A 22,353-nucleotide genomic window follows, 5' to 3' on the forward strand; every position below is an offset into this window, starting at 1 on the left:
TGCTACTCTGTGCGGTCGTCACCTGTCTAATAAAATGCATAGCATATTAAAGCATCTTTGGTGTTTCCATGTTCTACAAAACAAAACCGGAAATCGAGGGTGTATGATAGGGGTGCTCCGATCAGGATTTTTGAGGCCGATCGCCAATCACAGAAAGCAGCATCTGCCGATACCGATCACCGATACCGATATTTTTAAAACCTTCTTTTTATCATTTATAACTATTTATATTGATACTCCAATCAGGATTTTTAGACATTTATTCAGGGCCCTAATTTCATTTTTATTAATCCGTTAACATGAGCGCAGAAAAAATACGCACCACATAAGCACTGCAAACGGAGTATTGTGAACATGGCATTATGGGTGTGCACTGTGAGTGTGCATGAGCGCACGGTCTCCAGGTGAGCGCGCGAGCGCTGAATGGTTAAACACTGGCAAGAATTAAAAAGTAATGCAATTTATAAACTTTAGTGACGATGTGACACTGCTTCGATTGTGCAAGTGACAATCCTGTGTCAACTGTGCAGCGTGTAGCTCGCTTATGGACAGGCGCGATGTAGTGATTTGAAGCCATTTGCATATTTTGAGAGAGCACACGCGAGCGGTGATTCACTCACGCTGTTTGTGAAATTACGTCTCTCACAAGGTTTTCAAACTACTGTATAAGTTATTTAATGAAGAAATATGAGTACCTCACCTTCAGCATCATAATTATTTCACCCGCGCCGGACAGAGACTGAGACGGTGCTGCTGCATGTTGTGCCAAACCTCTCACGGCAGCGTCATCAGCTTGAGATCGGTTTTTTGAGATCGGCCTTTTTAGAGACCGCCGATCAAACATCCCAAAGCGATTATCGGCCGATAGTGATCGGTAGCCGATAAATCGGAGCACCCCTAGTGTATGACGTCATTGGCAGGCGACACTATGGACATGGTCCGTGTCACTACTTAAAATTGCTTATTTCTCTGGATTTAAACATTCTTCGAAACATTTGGGATAATGTAAGTACACAAGTCAGCAAAATATATAAAATTATTCTAGTGGTTTTTGGATATTTTAATAAAAAAATCTTACATATTGTGCCTTTAACGCTCATATGCCAGTGATCTTTCATTCGTGTGCAAGTGGTGACTACTGTTTTCTGCTTTACGTTTACATACAGTTATAATGGAGCTACAGTGGGTTTATGTGGGTTCTCAATCTGTTAAGTCACAATGGTTAATTGGATTTTTGTAGCTTTATAGATGTCAGTTCTTTTTTTACTCTCTGTCTTGAGTTGACCCCCTGTTGCAAAACAATCAGACGAGTGTTGTTTTTTTTTATTTTTTTCCTTTTTCTACAGGGATCTAAAACCACTGAAAAATTAACAAGTGTTAGAAAAGCTGCTGTTTAATTTAGAGAGCCCCATGTTTTTGATGACTGAGGCTCTGCAGTAAAAGCTTTTTAAAATTTCTCGCTGTGCTGAGGCACCTTTTTTAGAGCAAGATTTCACTTTGGCTATTTCCACATGAGTTTTTGTGGAGAGAAATATTGCAGTGGGGAGCCCTGTCATATCTCTGAGTGAGATGGCAGCTTACATTCTTTTTTCTAAAAATCAAATGCAATCTCTGCAAGCCTCTTTTTACAGAGTTACAGCATTTTCAGCAAAGCTTTTTCACAAAATCTGGAAAGTGATTTGGTATAAAATGTACTAAATATAGGATTGATTATGTCAGCATGCCAAAAAGATCCTTTCAAAAAACCTGCTTCAGCATTTTCCAACGTTCAGGGCTGCATTAAATCAATGCTGATGGACCAAATTAATAGAGGAAGACACTAAAATCTGATTTACTGCTGACTAACTTCCGTCATCTGTGCTTGCTTTCTTTCAGATGGTACCATGGAATGTTGGACAGAACCATTGCAGAAGAGCGATTGCGTCAGGCTAGGACACCGGGCAGCTACCTCATCAGGGAAAGCGACCGCCGGCCTGGCTCCTTCGTACTGTCCTTTCTCAGCGTGACCAATGTGGTCAATCACTTCAGGTAAGCTGTGCTTTCTGGATCATAATGTTTCACTGAAGCTCACAGATCCCCAATACTGTACATTCATATTTCTTTTTATAGGCCAGAATATTTTAGAGACTAATGCTACAGTTGCACTGCGAGTCTTAAAGCATCTTTTGACCATATCCGATTTAATGTCCCACCTGTTTCATTCACTTTACAACTGTTCACAGCTGCCGAACTTCCTTGAAAACAATAGCTAGCATTCAGATGCAATATATGCTTTTTCTTGTTCTTGTTTGGAAAAATTAACATGAATGATTCTTGTTTACTGATTGACTGTGGTTGGTTTGAATGGCAAATTTATTTTATTTAACACTCATAAATGTAATTTACATCTTCAAATTTTTGCTCTTTGGAAAACTAATGAATATGATATTTCAAGTCCAGTCCAATAAAAGGTCATGAATGTCAAGTGGCGTTTGATGACATTTTCAAATTATATATGTGCTAATATGGGCTGTTATAAGGGCTAAATACATGCTTTTAAAGATTTTTTTAATGGTATAATGGTATTTTTTTAATCGTATTATTTATTTGATCCAAACTACAGTAAAGACAGTAAATCTACCATTTAAAAGAACTGCTTTCTATTTGAATGTTTTATTTTTCCTGTCATGCTAAAGCTTCATTACTCCAGCTTTCAGTGTCACGTGATCCTTTAGAAATCATGCTTATTACTGATCAGGAAACATTGATTGAAATGTAATTATGAAATGGAAACTAGAAATGTGAATTATTTGAAATTATTTAAAATGGAAATATTTATTAAGATGTTTATTAATAATAAAATTATTAATACATTTGTTAACATTTATTAATTAACATTATTAATGTTTTACTGTAACATTTTTCATTGCACATGTACAATGCAAGATAGGAAACATATCAACATCATAAGCCACACCACACTGACATAAAACAAGATATGAAATTGAATGGATTCATGAACAAAGATATAAATTAAGACAGCACTGAAATAATATTTATGGTTGACATTATTTGTCATTTAGTTTAAACCTGGAAGAGGGAATATATCTGTTACATGGTTCTTTTTACCTTAATGTTAAAAAGTTTGGGTTTGGTAAGATGTTTTGAAAAGTCTTCAAAGCTGTATTTATTTAATAAGAAATAAATACAGTAAAAACAGTACTGTGAAAAAATATTACAATTTAAAATAACTTTTCTATATATATATTTCCTCTCGCTCTCTCGGTCTATAATGTCTTTTTTTTTTTTATGGCAAAGATTAATTTTCCAGCCATTATTCCAGTCTTACATGATGCTTCAAAAATCATTCTGATATGCTGGTTTGTTGCTCAAAAATTGTCTTTATTGTCCCTTTTATTCATTTAATACATCCTTGCTGAACAAATGTATTAATTTCTTACAAAAAATCTTGATGCCCCAAGCTTTTAAACAGTAGTGTATGTTTAAACATTAAGCAGACACTTGAATTTAAAAGAATTACAAATGAGGAACATTGCAAGCAAATAATCATAAGAGCCAACATTTTTTGCAGTGCTCAATATCAAGTTTCAAGTATAAGCTAGATAAGTACAGAAGCTAGAGCAGAAGTAAAATATAGATCACATTTAAACACTGTATACTCAAGGCATTTATAGCAAAGGTTAGATTTCAAGCCATTTTTCCAACAATAATGAACAAACTTGTGTAGCTCAATGACTGATTTATAAAGAAAAATGCAGTCTTTATAAATTCTTTCGGTAATATATTCATTTCATTCTCTGTGGCAAATGCTTCTAGAGTGTCACATTGTCTTGTTGCAGTTGAATAAACATTCACAACTTGAGTTTTACAGCCACACTACAAATGCTTTTGTGCTCGTGTTGTATTTTTATATGGAAAGACTCACTGAAGTAGGCCTAAATACTTCATTGCAGTAAATGTAAGTCTAATTCATTCAGGCATTGTAATTTTAATGCAGAAAGGCAAAACAATTTCTGCTTTGTTGTGCGTGTTCAGGATCATTGCGATGTGTGGAGATTACTACATCGGTGGACGACGCTTCTCGTCCCTGTCAGACCTCATTGGTTACTACAGCTATGTGTCTTGCCTACTGAAAGGTGAAAAACTGTCATCTCCAGTGGCTCCCCCAGAGGTACGATGAGATCTTCTGACATTACTAATGATTACGCATCCATGTGCTCCTCGTATTCGTTGCTATATCTGAGGTTGTGCATCCAGAAGCAGGATTGTGTTTTGTTGATTTTGCAGTGCTGATCATCACAGTGGTAATATGTGTCATGGTCCCTTGTGGTGTTGCTATAACCTTTCATTCTCCTTCCAGCCAGTAGAGGACAGGCGACGAGTGAGGGCCATACTTCCATACACCAAAGTGCCAGAAACTGATGAGATCAGGTAAAAAAAACTTTCTTAAACCTCATCCAGTATCACATTTCAGGATCCAGACTGTGTTCTGCATGTTTGAGGGAGTGAAATTTAAATCAATGTAAACGTTTGAAACAGGGCTGCACGATCAATCGATGTAATCATTATCTTGATTTCTGCTTCTGATTAATTGCACACAAGTGTCTGCAGTAGGCCCTTTGGCTATTTATCCTGAGAAAACTTCTGTTATCATGCACTGGCTTTCATGCTTGGGGTTGTGAGATGTGAAGAGTTTAAATCCTTCAATCAGAGCTTTTCTCTTAAATGAATACATTTACTGCCTGCTATTTTACTTAATGTTCCCAACCTGGCATTCATGTGTGAATTGAGTGATCTCTATTGTGATTTTCTGTTCAAATGAAATAATCATACAGCTAGTTATTTTTTTCCCTTCATGAGGCAACTTGTGCTATTTGCTGCTACTAAATCTGTGAGCAAACTGTCTCAGTGACGAACTGTAATAAATCCAAATGTAAATCTCAACTATGTTGTTTCCGATTGTGGTTGATGAATAAATTTACACAATCTCTGTGCTACCATGCAAAGTCTTTTTTGGGTCACAATTTATTTTAAGGTCCAATTCTCGCCATTAACAAACCATTAACTATGACTTTTGCCTCAATACACTACTAATTTGCTGCTTATTAATAGTAAGGTAGTTGTTAAGTTTAGGTGTTGGGTAGAATTAGAGATATTGAATGTGGTCATGCAGAATATGTGCTTTATAAGTAATAATTAACAGCCAATATGTTAATAATAGGCATGCTAATAAGCAACTAGTTAATAGTGAGAATTGGTCCCTGTACTAAAGTGTTACCATTTTTGTTGTTTTATTAGAAAAAAACATTAACGCTATCTGTAATTATTGGAATCAATATTAAGAATTTCACTGTTTTAGCTTTTTTTTATTTTTATTTTTTTTATTTTATTTTTTTTACAAGTTTTCATAATGTAGAGAGTGTCTTAATGTTTATGATCGATATAATAAATCAAGAAATTAGGGTAAAATAAACCCTGCATATGAGTTGATGCTCTCTTTATTTGTGCGGACATAATTCTGATAAAATGTACAAATTAATTTCTCAAATGAGAACGATACTGAATAATTATATAATTATTATATACAATTATTATATAATTGTCATTATCAGTTTAATCATTATCGTGCAGCCCTAATTCAAACTAATTCTGGCTTTAAATTCAGTATTACCACTCGATCCATTTCATGCTGAACTCATTGCACCTCTACTCAAGTATTCATGTGTGTAGTATGAATACAATTTGGACATTCTACATCCACAGTATTGACATTATAATGTGACCTACAATGTCAGTCATGTTGTTGTTTCCCCACCATTTATGAATAAGACAGCTTTCCTGTGGCCTCATGCAATATTAAAGTGTCCTTATGACTATAGAATGTTGGGAGAAAGCAGTAGGTCATCCAGTTATTATTGCCTACAGTTTAAGGATGTTACTGTGTAGAAGGGAAGCTGGCATATCTGGATGCAGGACAAGTTTTTGAGCTCCTGTAATGAGCTGCTGATAGTTGTCAGGTGTGTGAAATAGAGAAGACATTCAAAATGTGACGGACCAGGATTGAGATGATTCACCTGAGTAGCTGGTTGGAATGATCTTCCTCTGTGGTATTCAGTGGCTCTTACAGGAAGTTACAAAAAGTAACAGTGCAGGAAAGCAATTTAGATTGCAAGTGAAGCTGAGAAATCCTGTGAAATAGACTAATTCCCTTCCTAAATTTTAACATTTTTAAGCTGCCTTATGATAATAAATCGTATATATATATAATATACACACCTTGCTACGTGTACTGCGTTAGGCTAACCGGGACTTGTCATTTGCACTTATATATTGTTGCTCTTTTGTTAGTTTTGACTGCTTTTATTGTCCTCATTTGTAAGTCACTTTGGATAAAAGCGTCTGCTAAATGACTAAATAAATAAATAATAATAAAAATAAAAATATCATAAAGTGTTACCTCTTACAGGGACCATCTAGTACCTTCATTAATGAACATTTCACACGTATAGTTACTTTTACATTCAGAATGCAACAGCTTGATTGTCAAAAAAAAATCATCTGAAAAATAACAGGATAGGATAACTTTTTATAATCTTTATGATCTAAAATTATTTCCCATCATTTTTTAAAACTCACTCCATTACATTTGTGTTGTCATTTCATTCCATAGTTTATTTTTCTCTTTTATATAATTGTATACTTTATTGTCTTTCTCAAGCTTTCTCAAAGGAGACATTTTTATCGTTCACAATGAACTGGATGATGGTTGGATGTGGGTTACCAATGTTCGGACAGAAGAACAGGGCCTTATCGTGGATGATCTTGTGGAGGAGGTGGTAAGTGTCTTTGAGCTTCTGTCCTTTGAAAGCGCCTTACAAAATATTTCAGTAAACATCCTTTGGATTTGCACATTAATTAAAAGAGTGATTTGATTGTATTTTCAGGGACGAGAAGAGGATCCCCATGAGGGAAAAATGTAAGTATATATAGTATAAGACAGTATATCTTTGTTTAGTTTTGCATGCATATCTCTTCTGCCCCGTTAGTTTTAGTTAGTTCATTGTTCCATAGCAGAAGAAACATCTGTCAGAATCAGGGAGAAATGCTGCACTTAATGTGTATAAATATGAGTGTTTGAGCCACAGGCTGTTGATCTGATCAGAGAGCAGCTTTGATAGAGGTGGGTTGATCCCTTGTGCTGTGACCGTAGTAGGCTGCTCTGACTCAGACTTGACTCACAGGGCCTGGGGTGCTGTCCTCTCTGCCCTGCTTGCTTATGTCTCATTTCCTGTTTCCTCTTGTTTTTCTTTTTCTATCTTCATAGCTGGTACCACAGGAAGATCAGCAAACAGGAGGCATACAACTTGCTAATGACAGGTACATGAGTGTGACAAACCACTGGCTATTACATGTTTGTGTAATGAACATAATAAAAAACCCTGACTATGATATCAGGTGATGTGCTACAACCACAGCAATACATTTTACAAACACATTTTGACATCATTAATGTAATAGTTCTCTTCTAATTGAAAATAATGATTATTTATGAATGCCTGTTTCCACAATGGAATAAAAAAATGCATAAATACAAATTTTAAAAAGATAATTTTGACTTTTTATTTTACTTAAAAAAAAAAGTATTTACTTCTCACAATTCAGATTTTTTTCCCCTCCCCCTCACAATTCTGAGTTCACATCACTTTTTTTTGTTTCCAGCACTGAAAAAGGGAATTGTGATTTTTATTTCACAATTCTGATTTTATTTCTTGCAATTGCAAATTTAAATGAGTTTATTCTATGGAGCTTATAATATGACAAAACAAATTGAATTTGTATTGTGTAAATTTGAATTATTGACAAGTGTCATTTAACAAAACTGAATATTATGTGGTATTTAACATAGTTCTGAGTTAGATTTTTTGAACTTGAATATTAAACATTTGAAATTTAACACAACTGAATATTTTTATGGCAGAGTTTTATAGACATGTATATTCAAACATGTAGACATGTATTTCTTTTTTTTTTTTTGTTCTGAAATCTTAGACTGCAAATATCCAGTTTTTAAAAATACAGCTTCAAGTTTTCAAGATTAATCAAATTCAATATTCTAAAATTCAGTATGCAGAAATTCCGATCGTAGAGAAAGTAGGTCAGAGGTAATCCACAGGGAAGTGTAGATGATCTCCGAAAAGTCAAACGAAGCATTTTGGCCAGTTTTAGTAGTTTTCTGGCGTGAGCGTGTGGACTCCTAAACACCTGAAATTACCCTATATAGCGATTTTATTATTCATATCAAAATAATCTATTCTGGACACCGTTACAGAGGACTACAAGACTACAGGGGCACAATGAACCTACAATCCTATATTATATATATATATATATCATGCATCGCCCAGATATATATCATGAATATATATATATATATTCATGATATATATCTGGGCGATGCATGATATATATATATATATAATATAGGATTGTAGGTTCATTGTGCCCCTGTAGTCTTGTAGTCCTCTGTAACGGTGTCCAGAATAGATTATTTTGATATGAATAATAAAATCGCTATATAGCATCTACTCTTCCCTGTGGATTACCCCTGACCTACTTTCTCTACTATCTGAATTTCTGCGTATTGAATTTTAGAATGTTGAATTTGATGTTCTGAATTTCATCTTCATCTTGAAAACTTGAAGTTGTATTTTTAAAAACTGGATATTTGCAGTCTAAGAGTTCAGAACAAAAAAATTGCTGTTTGAAAATACATGTCTATAAAACTCTAAAATATAAATAAAAATATTCAGTTGTGTTAAATTTCAAATGTTTAATATTCAAGTAAAAAAAAAAATCTAATTCAGAACTATGTTAAATGCCACATACATAATATTCAGTTTTGTTAAATGACACTTGTCAATAATTCAAATTTACACAATACAAATTCAATTTGTTTTGTCATATTATAAGCTCCATATTATTCCTCAATGTAAACTCAATGTAAACTCAAAGTTGTGCAATATAAACTGTTGTGAGAAAATTGTGAGAAAAAAAGTCTGAATTATAAGAGAAATTTGCAATTACCTTTTTAAATTCTGTTTTATTCTGTGGCAGAAACAGGCTTCTATAATTATTTATCAATATTAAATATATATATATATATAAAAAAAAAAAAGGGTCAGTTGATATTGGATATTTAATTGTACATGCTTATTTCCCCTATATTCAGATGACCTTTGCCATCATCTAACACTCACTCAAAGTTAATCTTTAATTTTAATTAAAGTTCATCTTTATTAATCTTTAGCAAATGTCAAAGTGACTATCCATTCATCATACATTAGTCTTTTATCTGTTATTAGCCAAAATAATTATCTGTCTATCAGTGTATTTACTCCCTCGTGTGATAAAATAATGACTTAATTCTCATTTTGACTTAACTACTTCTTTAAATCATAAAAGTGTGCATGTATTAAGCACTTTTGGTTTATGAAGGTATTAAAGGCTTCATTATACGGCATTATATGCATAATTTGTCATTTTTGGCTGCACAAACTTTGAATACTTCTTTTTTTTTTTTTTTTTTTTTTTTTTTTTTTTTTTGCATACCTAAGATGGGAAGTTCATTAAAGATAACTGGATTATAATAGAGTACAATAGAGGCTGTGATTATTTTCATAACTGACATTTAAATCTATTTAAAAGCACTTCTAATATGCTGCTTCTCCTCTGTACAGTTGGTCAGGTCTGCAGCTTTCTGGTCAGGCCGTCGGACAACACACCAGGCGACTACTCCCTCTTCTTTCGTACCAATGAGAACATCCAAAGGTTCAAGATTAGCCCCACTCCCAACAACCAGTACATGATGGGAGGGCGGTATTATAACAGGTAGGACAGCAGACACATGTGTCTTGTCAATACCTAAAATCATCATGTGGGGTCTGGCTGAAAATGGACCCTCGTACCTCATATCCTCCTCTGAAACACCTATTTGCCTTCCCATCATATAATAAAATTAGGGCTGTCAGTTTAACGCGTTAACTTAATTAATTAGTTATGAAAAAATAATGCGATTTAAAATATTTTAACGCAATTAACGCACTGGCCCCGCCCCCAAACCTGTATGTCATCTTACATTTTATACAGTTGACTGTTGACAAGTATGATGCAGGGCAACAACTCCATAAATGCAATTATGCACTAGAATTCAAGATATTGGGGGGAAAAAAATGCCCCTGTATGAGTTTTTGTCTCATATTTATATAGTGTATGGTAAGTGATATCACACGAGCAGCGAGAGCAATATAACACGAGTGCTGTTTTTGTCACGATTGAACACGAGTGCAAATGTGATTTTATACAACAGTTCAGTAAATAATAAGTTAATATTGTGTTATATTTTAAACACAATATTGTCTGTTTTTGTTCTGTTTTGCCAACGAAAATATTACCTATAAAGCCACTGTTGTGCATCTCCGCGCAACACTTTCTGAATGAATCCTTGTATTGAACGAATCGTGTGAACCAATGATTCAATAGCCTATTCATAAAGTGAAACGTTTACTTCATTCCTGAATGAATCAGCCGTTTGAACGAATCGGCTCATAAAGACATTTACCGCCACCTGCTGGTAGTTTTAGTTTCTTCTTTAGAGTATCATGTCATTTATAAAAAAAAAAACATTAGAGGGATAGTTCACCAAAAATAAATAAATAATAATTCTGTCATCATTTATTCGCCCTCATGTTGTTTCAAACCTGATTGACTTACTTTATTTTGCACAACATAAAAGAAGGTATTTTGAAGACTGTTTATAACAAAGCTGTTTTGGTTACCAGTGACCAGTGGAAAATGCTGAGATGTTTCTCAAATTATCTTCTTGTTCCATACTTTGTTAGGCCATTGTAGCTTAAACATTGAACACAGTAATAGCTTTAAATGATCTTTTGGGGGTATTTTCACAGCCAAATTTAGTTTGCGATTAATTAATTGCAGCACCCTGTAATTAATTCGATTTAAAAATTTTAATCGACTGACAGCCCTAAATAAAATACAATACTTTATTGCCATAACAACATAGTTGTCTGGACATTTTCCTGGTGAGCCCTCCAACATAACATGTGCAGTTGTGCACATAATAAACATACATATCAGCAATAACTAACCAAAAACATAACAATAACACGCAAAACAGTGAGCAGAGAAACTCTATGTAATCATATAATGGCACCATCTTGGATTTCATAATCAGAATAGTATTAATAACTTTATCTGCTATGTAGTGCTAAGCAGTGTTTGCATATTGCAGTGATGGATAAATAATGATTATGCTATTTTTTTACAATTATGTTATCACTGATTTGGTTGTAAAGATTTCAGATGACTCTACATTTGCTTCACAACTGTATACAAATGAACACTGAAGTGTTTGATTATTACATACAGAGGTGAATAATTTATATATGCACAAATTTTAATTTCATTCATTTGCCTGCAAACACCATTTTTGTTCACACTACAAATGACTAAACTGATTTCAGTCAAATACTCCAAAAGTCTGCTTGTCCAAATATTTTTACTTCCTGATGCAGAACACAGCATTTTAGAGATTAAACCCTGTCCCATATATTATGCCGCAGAGCTGATTTAATTAAAATGTAACACTATGTAATTTTGCACATAGTAATAAACCACATGGCTTTACATTCAGCTGGTCTCTAATTAAACCAAGCTTTTCCTGGCAGTGTTGACGATATTATCGAACGTTACCGAAAAGAGCAGATCGTGGAGGGCTACACTCTGAAAGATCCCGTCTCAATCCAGGTAAGTGAAAGGTCATTCCAATAAGCTCAGATATCGCTGAAGAACATCTCAATAATAAGCATAATACTGTGTACTTTTTGCCGTTTAGCAAAAAGAGCAAGTCCTCTCCGACTTGGTTGATGGCAGAGAAATCTATAACACTATTCGACGGAAAACAAAAGATGCTTTCTACAAAAACATTGTCAAGAAAGGATATCTTCTCTTCAACAAAGGTACCGCAGGCTACTTTGTATGCATCCAACTGCTTCCATTGACATTTGACTGGTTATCAGCACATAAGGCTGTTTGACACATACACGTAACATTTGCATTCAGTGCTCAGTCATTCTCAGTGGGACGGGAGGATGTGGGTAATTTGTAGCACATAAGCCCCATGTGAGTGTGGTTTTGTCAAACCTTGACTGTCTTTGATCACCTGTGAAACGCACAGGAAGACTCTTCACAGACGGCTCAGGATCAGCTACGCAGAACAAAAAGCAAAGCGTTTACCTGAACACAGAGAGCTGTCCAGTTCAGTGACAGTGGCTTTGGTTAATAAGAGATTTGGCGCTCTGTGGGGTGTGCTCATTGATCAAAGGCTATGAATCTGAATTAGTTCTGACATCTTGTCTGGTTAGTATTCAGCTGTTTGTATTTAATATTCAGGTGGTTTAATGTGGGCTAAAATAATTATACCTCAAATCCTGGCTACGTTATAGAGGCTCAAATTAAATTTTCTCTTGATGATTGATGATATGAATAAATGAAGTGTTCTGCAAGTAATGAGATCTGTTAGTTAAGGCTTTGTAGTCGATATGTAGTATGTCTACCTCAGTGTTGTGCATTATAAAATGAATTTCTTATAGTTCTGATTAGGGCTGGGTTTCAATCAATTATCAGTTTTGATTAATTCTTATATCCCAAGGTCAATCTAGTCTCTTGCTGTTTTCAGTTGATGCGTGAACAGAACTTAACCAAGCATTAATTGTGGCATACCTGTCATCCAACAATTGCAATAAGCTTTGTGCTTTGCTACTTCTGATATAAAACAAAGTCTCAGCTTTCAGATTCTGCCAATTTCATCAGGAAATTCAATCAATGAATGTCATTTTGGCACTCTTTACCTTGGCATAACAGATTGCTGTGGTCCAAGTGGTAGTGCGCAGTACACATTAACTGATTATCTCCTCTGTTTTACTACTAGTTATAGCATGAAATACATACAAATTAACATCAAAGGTTATGTTAAAAGATACAGTACAACTAACTGAAATGTCTCATGTCTCGTGCAGTCCCTCAGTCAGTGTATCAACCACGGAAAGATGTCAATAAAACAGTTAAACTTACCTCAGGAAAGCCATTCAGTGTCCATAAACTTGATAGTTGGCTGGAAAAATAACTCTAGAGAGGAGCGTTTTGCTAAACATACGCACTGTGTTGCATATTCATTATATTTTGCTTAACCTGTTAGTGATGTGCTTACTATTTAGTGTATGGTTCAATAAGTCTGTCATAAAATCAAGTTTTCATGACAGCCACCGTTTAAATGTAGATTGTAGAAACATAATTATACCATTAAAAAGTTGATATAAAACTTATGTGCAGTTTAAATGTTTGTATAAAGCTCGGTTTTAATTGTTGCTTATATTTAAAAAATATCAATTTAATTGAATAGATTGTTATTTATTTTAATGTTTAATAAAGTATTGTGCCTACTGACAAGGTTCCTGTGTAGTTTACCGCTTTAAGAGGGACTTTTTCTTTACAAAAAAAACAACATGTACTGTACATGATATATATCAAAATGAATTCATATATTAGCGAAATTGGAATGAAATTAAGAGCTTGTGAATCAAATAGATTTGTGAAGTCGGAGTCAATACCCAGCCCTAATTCTGATGCATTTTCTTGTTGGCATTTAGCTGTTGTTTAGCATTCAGCTGGTTTGAGGGTGTTGTAAAATCTTTATTATATAGGCTCCTTGGGTAAGAATTAACATACTTGTCTTTGAAATTCATGACATAAATAAACCAGGTGTTCTCCCATGGTTTGGCTCCCTTAAAATACATTTTCTAAACTGTTCAAGTAAAATGAATGTGAGTCCGAAGCATCTTGCTTACCTTTTCACTTGTGCTTCCACAGGTAAGGGTAAGCGCTGGAAGCATTTGTACTTCATCCTGGAGGGCAACGATGCTCAGCTCATTTACTTTGAGAGTGAGAAGCGAGCCACCAAACCAAAAGGACTAATCGATCTGAGCGTGTGCTCTGTGTACGGAGTCCACGACAGTCTGTTTGGCAGGTATGCAATTTTAATGCTTGCAAAAGTCACTTGCAAAACGTTTTCAAGTATAGCTTAAGTGTCCACAGTGTTTGGGGCCAGTTTACAAAGCAACAATATTGATGTACATATTTTGTGTTGATGCTATTTTTATGTCCAGGCCAAACTGTTTCCAGATTGTGGTTCAGCACTTTAGCGAGGAGCAGTACATTTTCTACTTTGCTGGGGAGACACCTGAGCAGGCACAGGTACTGCATCACTTCTACATACATACATACATACATACATACATATATATATATATATAATTTAAATTTAAAATATGATTATATCAGCCAGTGTTCACCTTTAGTTACTAAAAATTAAAACTTTTTCATTAGTTGAAATACAAATACAAAAAAATATAACATTAGATGAAAAACGTAAAAATTAAATGTAAAAATGCTGCCATTTTCAACTAAATGAATTGAGTTTGTTGATTTACTAAAATTACTCAAACAAACTGAAATAAATATATATATATATATATATATATATATATATATATAAAACTTTAAAAATATAAAAGTCGCGTAAAAGTAAAAAATATTTTTAAAAAATATTTATTTTTAAAATTTAAAATAAATATTTTCTATTTGAACATGTTTTAAAATGTCATTTATTCCTGTGATGGCAAAGCTGAATTGTTTCAGCCATTACTTCAGTCTTCAGTGTCACATGATCTTTCTGATTTGCTGATTTGGTGCACTAGAAACGATTCTTATTTTTAACAATGTTGAAAACAGTTGTGCTGTTTAATATTTTTGTGGAAAGCTTGATACAATTTCTCAGGCTTATTTGATGAAAAGAAAGTTCAGAAGAACAGCATTTATTTTAAATACTTTTTTTTTTTTTTTTGGAAGAATACAAGTCCGTATTGTCACTTTTGATCAATTTAATGCATCCTTGTTTAAAAAAGCATGAACGTATTTTTTAAAAATTAATATACTTAATGTACCCCAAATTATAAATAAAAAGGCACTAAACAGTAAACAGATTTGAGTCCCAGATGCCACAGAATTTGAGTTTTTCTGCATGTCTGAACCAAGCCTGTGTAAAAGTGATAAATGAGTCTTTGAACCAACCAAGTGTCCTGCATTCACAGGACTGGATGAAATGCCTGCAGACGTTCTGCAATAACCTTAGGAAACCCTTGCAGACCACATTCAACAAGCGCTTGCGTCAAGTAAGAGAGAAGTCTCACTGTTTTTATTAAATGTTAGCTTCTGTTGCTTTAATCATGAGTTAAGGTGTTCAGATGACTCTGAGTGTGCTGTCAGAGCGGGCCACAGCTGAGCTGTCTGGATGCTGGTGAGCAGGGCGATGAAAACCACTTTCAGAGCACCTGATCCCAGACATGCAATTGGGGCTAAATCTAAAAAGAACATCGTCATCTTCATTACCACAGGCATATTTTTGGAAAAAGATCTCCGCATGTCATCTGCTTCTGACATCTCATCACTTATTCATTACAGAGCACGGAAAAATCTAACATTTGCGTGTCATTCTCTCGCCTTAGGTTAGCAGTTTAGTCCTGTATGTGGAGGAGGCCCACAAACTTCCCATCAAACACTTCACCAACCCCTATTGCACCATCTCATTGAACAGTGTGCAGGTGGCGAAGACTCATCCTAGAGAGGGACAGAACCCTGTGTTCACTGAGGAGTTCATCTTTGAGTGAGTTCATTGTGACTCTCAAGACTCATTTAGAGGCTTTGAAAGTGATGCTCGATTAAGGTTCTGATTACCATTCCTCTCTCGCAGTGACTTGTCAAGCGACATCAACAGATTTGAGATAAGCTTAAGCAACAAGACCAAGAAGAGCAAAGAAAGTGACATCTGTGAGTATCATTGCCTGTTCATTACCATATAATTATTGCATTAGATTTATTTATACCTCACACTGGGTCCATAAATTAACACTCGGCAAGCATTGTGTGAATAAAATGAAATGAGATACTGACTAGTTTAACTGAAAAAAAAATAATTGTTTAAAATATAAGATATAAGAATAATATAAGAATGATTGTCTGACTTAAAGGGATAGTTCACCCAAAAATGAAAATTTGATGTTTATCTGCTTACCCCCAGGGCATCCAAGATGTAGGTGACTTTGTTTCTTCAGTAGAACACAATTGATGTGTAAAGACACGAAACGATCAGTCTGTGCAAGAAACTGAACTGTATTTATATAGTTTTTTTACCTCTGATGCACTGCACTGTTTGAACTGTCCTGAGCGCGTCCTCGACAGCCGGCACGTGACACAGTCTTCTTTTTCTTGCTTTACGGCAGATCGCATACTTATAAGTGCATTACCGCCACCTATCTCTCAAATGGACCATTGACACTCTATCTACAGTCTCAATTAGGAGTGTCAATGGTCCATTTGAGAGATAGGTGGCGGTAATGCACTTAGAAGTCAATCAATTTATCGTCATGAGCCGCAGGGTTTAATTTGGTTTTGTTTGTGTATGTTGTTTTTTTTTACTCTCAAATCTGTGATTCCCATTCACTTCCATTATAAGACTGACAGACTGCAACGGTTTGAGTTAAAAATCGTCGTTTGTGTTCTACTGAAGAAACAAAGTCACCTACATCTTGGATGCCCTGGGGGTAAGCAGATAAACATCAAATTTTCATTTTTGGGTGAACTATCCCTTTAAGCAAACAAGTTAACAAGTCTTGGTGTTAACCACTCAAAAATAAAACATACTTCTAAATAAAATAAAAATGTATCCAGTAAGACATACAGTATGTGTAGCAGGTGTGGCAAAAGTTTCATTTTGGATCCTGACCTATTCCTGAACGTCTGACGACAAATGGCAAAGTGCCATTTACCACAGAAAACAATTTTGTTCTTGTTTGTTTTTTATTTTTTTTATTTTTTTTTTATAAAAGTCAAGGGTATTATTTAAGCCGTACATTTAGATAAATGTTTAGTTGTGTTATTAACAATTTCTGTTAGTGGATTTTTTAATCGATATTCATCCTTATTATTTATATGTGCACTACCGTTTAATTGTTTAGGGTCAGAAAGATTTTTTTTTAATATATTTGAAAGTAGAATCTTATGGTCAACAAGGCAGCCTTTGTTTGAGATAGTAAAAACAGCAAAAACAGTAATATTGTGAGATGGTATTAATTTAAAATAACTGGTTTGTATTTGAATATATTTTAAAATGCAGTGTATTCCTGTGATGGGAATGCTGAATTTTCAGCAGCCATTACTCCAGTCTTCAGTGTCATGATCTTTCAGAAATCATTCTAAAATGCTGATTTAGTGCTCAATAGACATTTATTATTATTAATTATACTACGGGGCCCGTTGAATGCTTGGATCTGATTGGCTGACGAACGTTCTGAGGTGTGCAATTATTTTCAGGGAAACGCACGGTGAACGTAGTTCCAGGAAGCTCTCTTGCCAGCATTACAGTTCCATATCACTTCGCATAGTTAACTGTAATAACGGAAATTAGCATACAGTATCTACAGCACACAGGAATTACTGCAATCACACGTTCTCGCACTCACACGCTACAGTCACGCAGTTTGCACAAAAAGGTGTTGTCAGCGCTGCCCTGACGATTTGATCAGTTAGCCTATATAGTGTAGCAACTTAAAGGCTACACATGACATTTCTCACTAGCGAGGCAATAACAGCGCTGTTTAGAGACGTTGCTGCAGAACACTGTTGAGGGACGCACAGAGGTAGCCTAATTCACACAAGCTCTCTCTCTCTCTTTCTTTCTCTTTCTCTGTGTGTCTCTGTCTCTCTCGCTCTCTTTCTAATAACTTCATTAATAACTGCATTAGAATGCTATCAACGGCTCAAGCCTCCATTACCAGCTTTAAAATGACATTTTGGAACTAGCAAAAGAGGCGTTGGATGAGATGCTGAAGAAATAATCCTACTCACAATAGCGATTTAAATACAAAAACCAGACGAATCCCTTTAAATATATCATCTGATTGATGTCTTGAGGTGTGGTAACCGTAGTATAAGCGGAATAATTGACTCCGGGCCGTTTAATTATTAGAAAAATAATGCACACCCGAGGTGTAACGGCCACGACGCGAGTGTGCATTATTTTTCTAATTAAACGGCCCGGAGTCAATTATTCCTTACTTATGATCATGTTCGCTTAATATTTTTTTGTAAAACCATGATGTATGTTTTGGGAGATTCTTTGATGAATAGAAAATTCTATTTATTTAGAAAACCTGTTTATTTAAAATGGAAATCTGAAACAGAAATGCATCCTTGCTGAATAGAAGTAATAATTTCTTACCCTTACAACAGTATATTAAAGGTGCGCCTAGGGCTGGACAATAATTCAATATCAATATGTATCGCGATATTATTTTTTTCAATAACGTTGATATGATTTTTATCGTGATATCAATTTTGGCCATATCGTCCAGCCCTAGGTGTGCCATAGAGATCAATTTGATTTTCTGCAGCAACATTTCTTTAACCTCCCCTATGCTCTTTTTCCTTGCACAAGTGCACCCTCTGCTGGCACTAGATGAAGCGAAGCAAGACTTCTGCTCTTCTCTAATCTGTTTCTCTTCTGTATTGTTTCAGTGTTCATGCGTTGCCAGCTGAGCAAGCTGCAGAGGGGCCAGATGATCGATGAGTGGTTTCCTCTCAGCTCCTATGTGCCGCTGAAGGGAATTGAGCCAGGCTCACTCCGTGTAAGAGTGCGATACTCCATGGAGAAGATCATGCCTGAGGAAGAGTACAGTGAATTCAAAGAGGTAAACATACAAATGGTAATATTTTACACTTTGAACAAAAAGGTAATGTGGCCTTGATGAGATTGTTGGTTTGAACTATTACTTGTGTGGCCTTGAACACTTACCCTTTTGATAAAAGTATCTTTTGCTGACATGCTCTCACTGTCCATCCCCAGCTCATCCTGCATAGAGACTATCATGTGATCTATGCGTTGGCTCACGTGTGTGGACAGGACCGCACCCTGCTGGCCAGCATCCTGCTCCGTATCTTGAGACACGAGCGAGCCGAAGCTCCGTTACTGAGGACGTTGAATGACAGAGAAATTAATATGGAGGGTAGGGCTCTCTCTTTGTATTATTCACAGTTCCGTATTCAACAGCAAACAGATGTCACAGCTACACTGAGGTTAGGCAGCTTCCCTCAGGCTTGTTCATCATGTTTTAGCTACAGAACAAAACTTTGACAGTTTTGTTTGTGCTTTTTATACAGTCCCTCTTTTCAAGCAATGACTAATTGTTTATTTAATAGACTGAGTAATCAGACATCATCTTGAAAATGTGCAGTGTGTTCAGAGAAGAGCTGTCACGATACCAGTATTAGTAGTATTGACTCAATTTGGTATGTGGATGAATTTACAAACTCAATCATGATGAAAGTGTGGCTCATGAATATTAATTAGATTGTGACTTGACTCTGCAGGAAGAGTTTTTTTTTTTGGAAAGAGGACATACTTTTACTTAGCAATGATGCATTAAATTCAGAAAAAATTGAAATAAAGAAATTTATAATTTTACAGAAGATTTATACTTCAAATTTCGATTCATCAATGAATCCTGAAAAATATAACAGTTATAATATAACAAAAAATATAATAAATGTTTTTTTTTGGGGGGGGGGGGGGGGGGGGGGGTTGGTTTTTTTTTTTTTTCACATCCCAAAAAACAACATATAGCATAGACATAGACATACATCAGTCACCAAGTACAACTTATACTGCATTCATGAGTATTTAGATTTCAATCAGATTCTGCCATACAAAGTTATGTTAAAGAGTTACATATCTGACATCTTATGGATTAAGAGTCAAAAATGGTCTAAGAGTTTTTCCTCTTTTTGGGCCTTCAAACTATATATATGGCATAACATTACTATACATTGCTTTTATATTCAGTCTCAATCAGGAGAAAGAGAAGAAAAAAGAAAACCTTAGTTAACCGATTAAATCTTTTCCTTTCAACCTCTTCCTCCAGTATGATGAAATTTTAGTAGATTGTTGTCTTAAGAAGAAATATTTCTTAAGCAGCAAATCGGCATATTAGAATGATTTCTGAAGGAAATAATATGAATAAATTACATTTTAAAATATATTCCAAAAAAGGCAGTTATTTTTATTTTGGACTATATTGTTTAGAAAATAATGTGAGCCCTTAGTGAGCCTTTTTTCAAGATAATTTTTACAAATCTTACCAAACAGAACCTTTTGAATGGTAGTGTAATTATAATGAAGTATTTTGGTTACACTTTATTTTAAGGTGTTACAGTGTAATTATACTTTTAAGTATAAAGGATACTTGTAACATGTACTTACTATATGGTTAGGGTTTGGCTTAGGGTTACTTGCATGTAATAATGCATAATTAAGTGTTATTATAATAGTTAGTACATGTAACGTGTAACAAGGACACCTTAAAATAAAGTGTTACCAGTATTTTCCTTTTATTATACATTTTCTTCTGAATTATGAAATGTTAAAAGACTGTTCAGTATAAATTGAATGATTAATATAACGTTAATTTATTGCTATTAATAACAATAATAATAATAAAAATGTATAGAAAAGAATTATGAAATGTTTCGGACATTACTTTTTTTTTTAATCGTCCATTGTTTATCATGAACATCCTTACATTGTGGTTTCTTGTTTTGGGGTTGCAGATGAAGCTACGACTCTATTTCGGGCCACTACTCTGGCCAGTACTTTGATGGAGCAGTACATGAAGGCCACAGCCACTCCTTTCGTCCATCACGCCCTCAAAGACACCATACTGAAGGTCATGGAGAGCAAGCAGTCCTGTGAGGTAATGGAACTAAATAGAACGATGTTGTTCAGTGGACAAAAACATCGCACTGTTAACATCAGGCTAATCAGATCTGTAAATGTTCTCATCTCCTTGTTCTGATGTGTTGTGTTTAGTGTTTCTGAGGCAAATCCATCAACATGATGTTCTCTCTAAAGCCTTGGGCAAATTGGCTTTTGTCAGGTTTCTGTTGAATAGTGAATAAACTGAACTGGCAGTCAGAATCCTTTTCCCTCATGTGGTGTTTTCTGGTCTCCCTCCATAGCTGAACCCGTCTAAACTAGAGAAGAATGAGGATGTTAACCTGAATCTAGCTCACTTACTCAACATCCTGTCGGAGCTGGTGGAGAAGATATTTATGGCTGCTGAGATCTTGCCCCCGTAAGCATGATAGCACACCACCATATCCGCATTACTGCTTTGTAGTACAACCTTAGAAATGTGGAACCACACTACCTATACTAATCCATATATTGCCATGGCATCACAAGTGTCATTACAATGTTTATATACAGTAGGAATGCAAAAATGTATCGGTTTAAAGCAGCTTTATATTAATTGTATTTTTATTATTTTGGGGGGTAAATATTGTATATTTCTAGGTCAAGATTTGGTATTTAATTGTTAGATTTTCAGTTACTCTTAGCATCATCTAGTGCTCATTTCGAAGGACGGTGCAAGAATATTATAAAGATTTAACCTTTTAAGAGCACTATTTCTTGAATAAAAATGTTCTTATGTTAATAAGATAAAATGATAAAATGTTTGGGATTGGGACATTTTTTTTTTATGTTTTGAGAGAAGTCTATTATGCTATATAAGGCTGAGTTTATTTGATAAAAAATACAGTAAAAACTGTAATATTGTGAAATAACATTACAATTTAAAATAACTGTTTCTGTTTCAATATACAGTGGGTACGGAAAGTATTCAGACCCCCTTCAATTTTTCACTCTTTGTTATATTGCAGCCATTTGCTAAAATCATTTAAGTTAATTTTTTTTCCTCATTAATGTACACACAGCACCCCATATTGACAGAAAAACACAGAATTGTTGACATTTTTGCAGATTTATTAAAAAAGAAAAACTGAAATATCACATGGTCCTAAGTATTCAGACCCTTTGCTGTGACACTCATATATTTAACTCAGGTGCTGTCCATTTCTTCTGATCATCCTTGAGATGGTTCTACACCTTCATTTGAGTCCAGCTGTGTTTGATTATACTGATTGGACTTGATTAGGAAAGCCACACACCTGTCTATATAAGACCTTACAGCTCACAGTGCATGTCAGAGCAAATGAGAATCATGAGGTCAAAGGAACTGCCTGAAGAGCTCAGAGACAAAATTCTGGCAAGGCACAGATCTGGCCAAGGTTACAAAAAAAATTCTGCTGCACTTAAGGTTCCTAAGA

At 34.8% G+C, this 22,353-nt stretch overlaps 1 protein-coding gene across 1 annotated transcript in view; it reads left to right on the forward strand.

Annotated features, from left to right (window-relative positions):
* Window positions 1-354: 354 nt before the first annotated feature.
* Window positions 355-22,353, forward strand: part of LOC107660974 (ras GTPase-activating protein 1-like) — a 29,026-nt gene continuing 7,027 nt past the window's right edge. The window contains exons 1-20 of the mRNA XM_016450412.1: window positions 355-375; window positions 1,632-1,682; window positions 1,811-2,028; window positions 4,036-4,171; window positions 4,361-4,431; window positions 6,719-6,836; window positions 6,945-6,976; window positions 7,325-7,377; window positions 9,738-9,888; window positions 11,745-11,823; window positions 11,912-12,035; window positions 13,945-14,101; window positions 14,241-14,328; window positions 15,225-15,305; window positions 15,639-15,796; window positions 15,884-15,960; window positions 18,706-18,878; window positions 19,034-19,193; window positions 20,794-20,936; window positions 21,202-21,317. Coding sequence (XP_016305898.1) covers window positions 355-375; window positions 1,632-1,682; window positions 1,811-2,028; window positions 4,036-4,171; window positions 4,361-4,431; window positions 6,719-6,836; window positions 6,945-6,976; window positions 7,325-7,377; window positions 9,738-9,888; window positions 11,745-11,823; window positions 11,912-12,035; window positions 13,945-14,101; window positions 14,241-14,328; window positions 15,225-15,305; window positions 15,639-15,796; window positions 15,884-15,960; window positions 18,706-18,878; window positions 19,034-19,193; window positions 20,794-20,936; window positions 21,202-21,317 — 2,207 coding nt within the window. The remainder of the gene's footprint in view (window positions 376-1,631; window positions 1,683-1,810; window positions 2,029-4,035; window positions 4,172-4,360; window positions 4,432-6,718; window positions 6,837-6,944; window positions 6,977-7,324; window positions 7,378-9,737; window positions 9,889-11,744; window positions 11,824-11,911; window positions 12,036-13,944; window positions 14,102-14,240; window positions 14,329-15,224; window positions 15,306-15,638; window positions 15,797-15,883; window positions 15,961-18,705; window positions 18,879-19,033; window positions 19,194-20,793; window positions 20,937-21,201; window positions 21,318-22,353) is intronic.

This window comes from Sinocyclocheilus anshuiensis, unplaced genomic scaffold (genome assembly GCF_001515605.1).
Source record: "Sinocyclocheilus anshuiensis isolate Anshui unplaced genomic scaffold, SAMN03320099.WGS_v1.1 scaffold1895, whole genome shotgun sequence".
Classification (NCBI taxonomy): Eukaryota; Metazoa; Chordata; class Actinopteri; order Cypriniformes; family Cyprinidae; genus Sinocyclocheilus; species Sinocyclocheilus anshuiensis.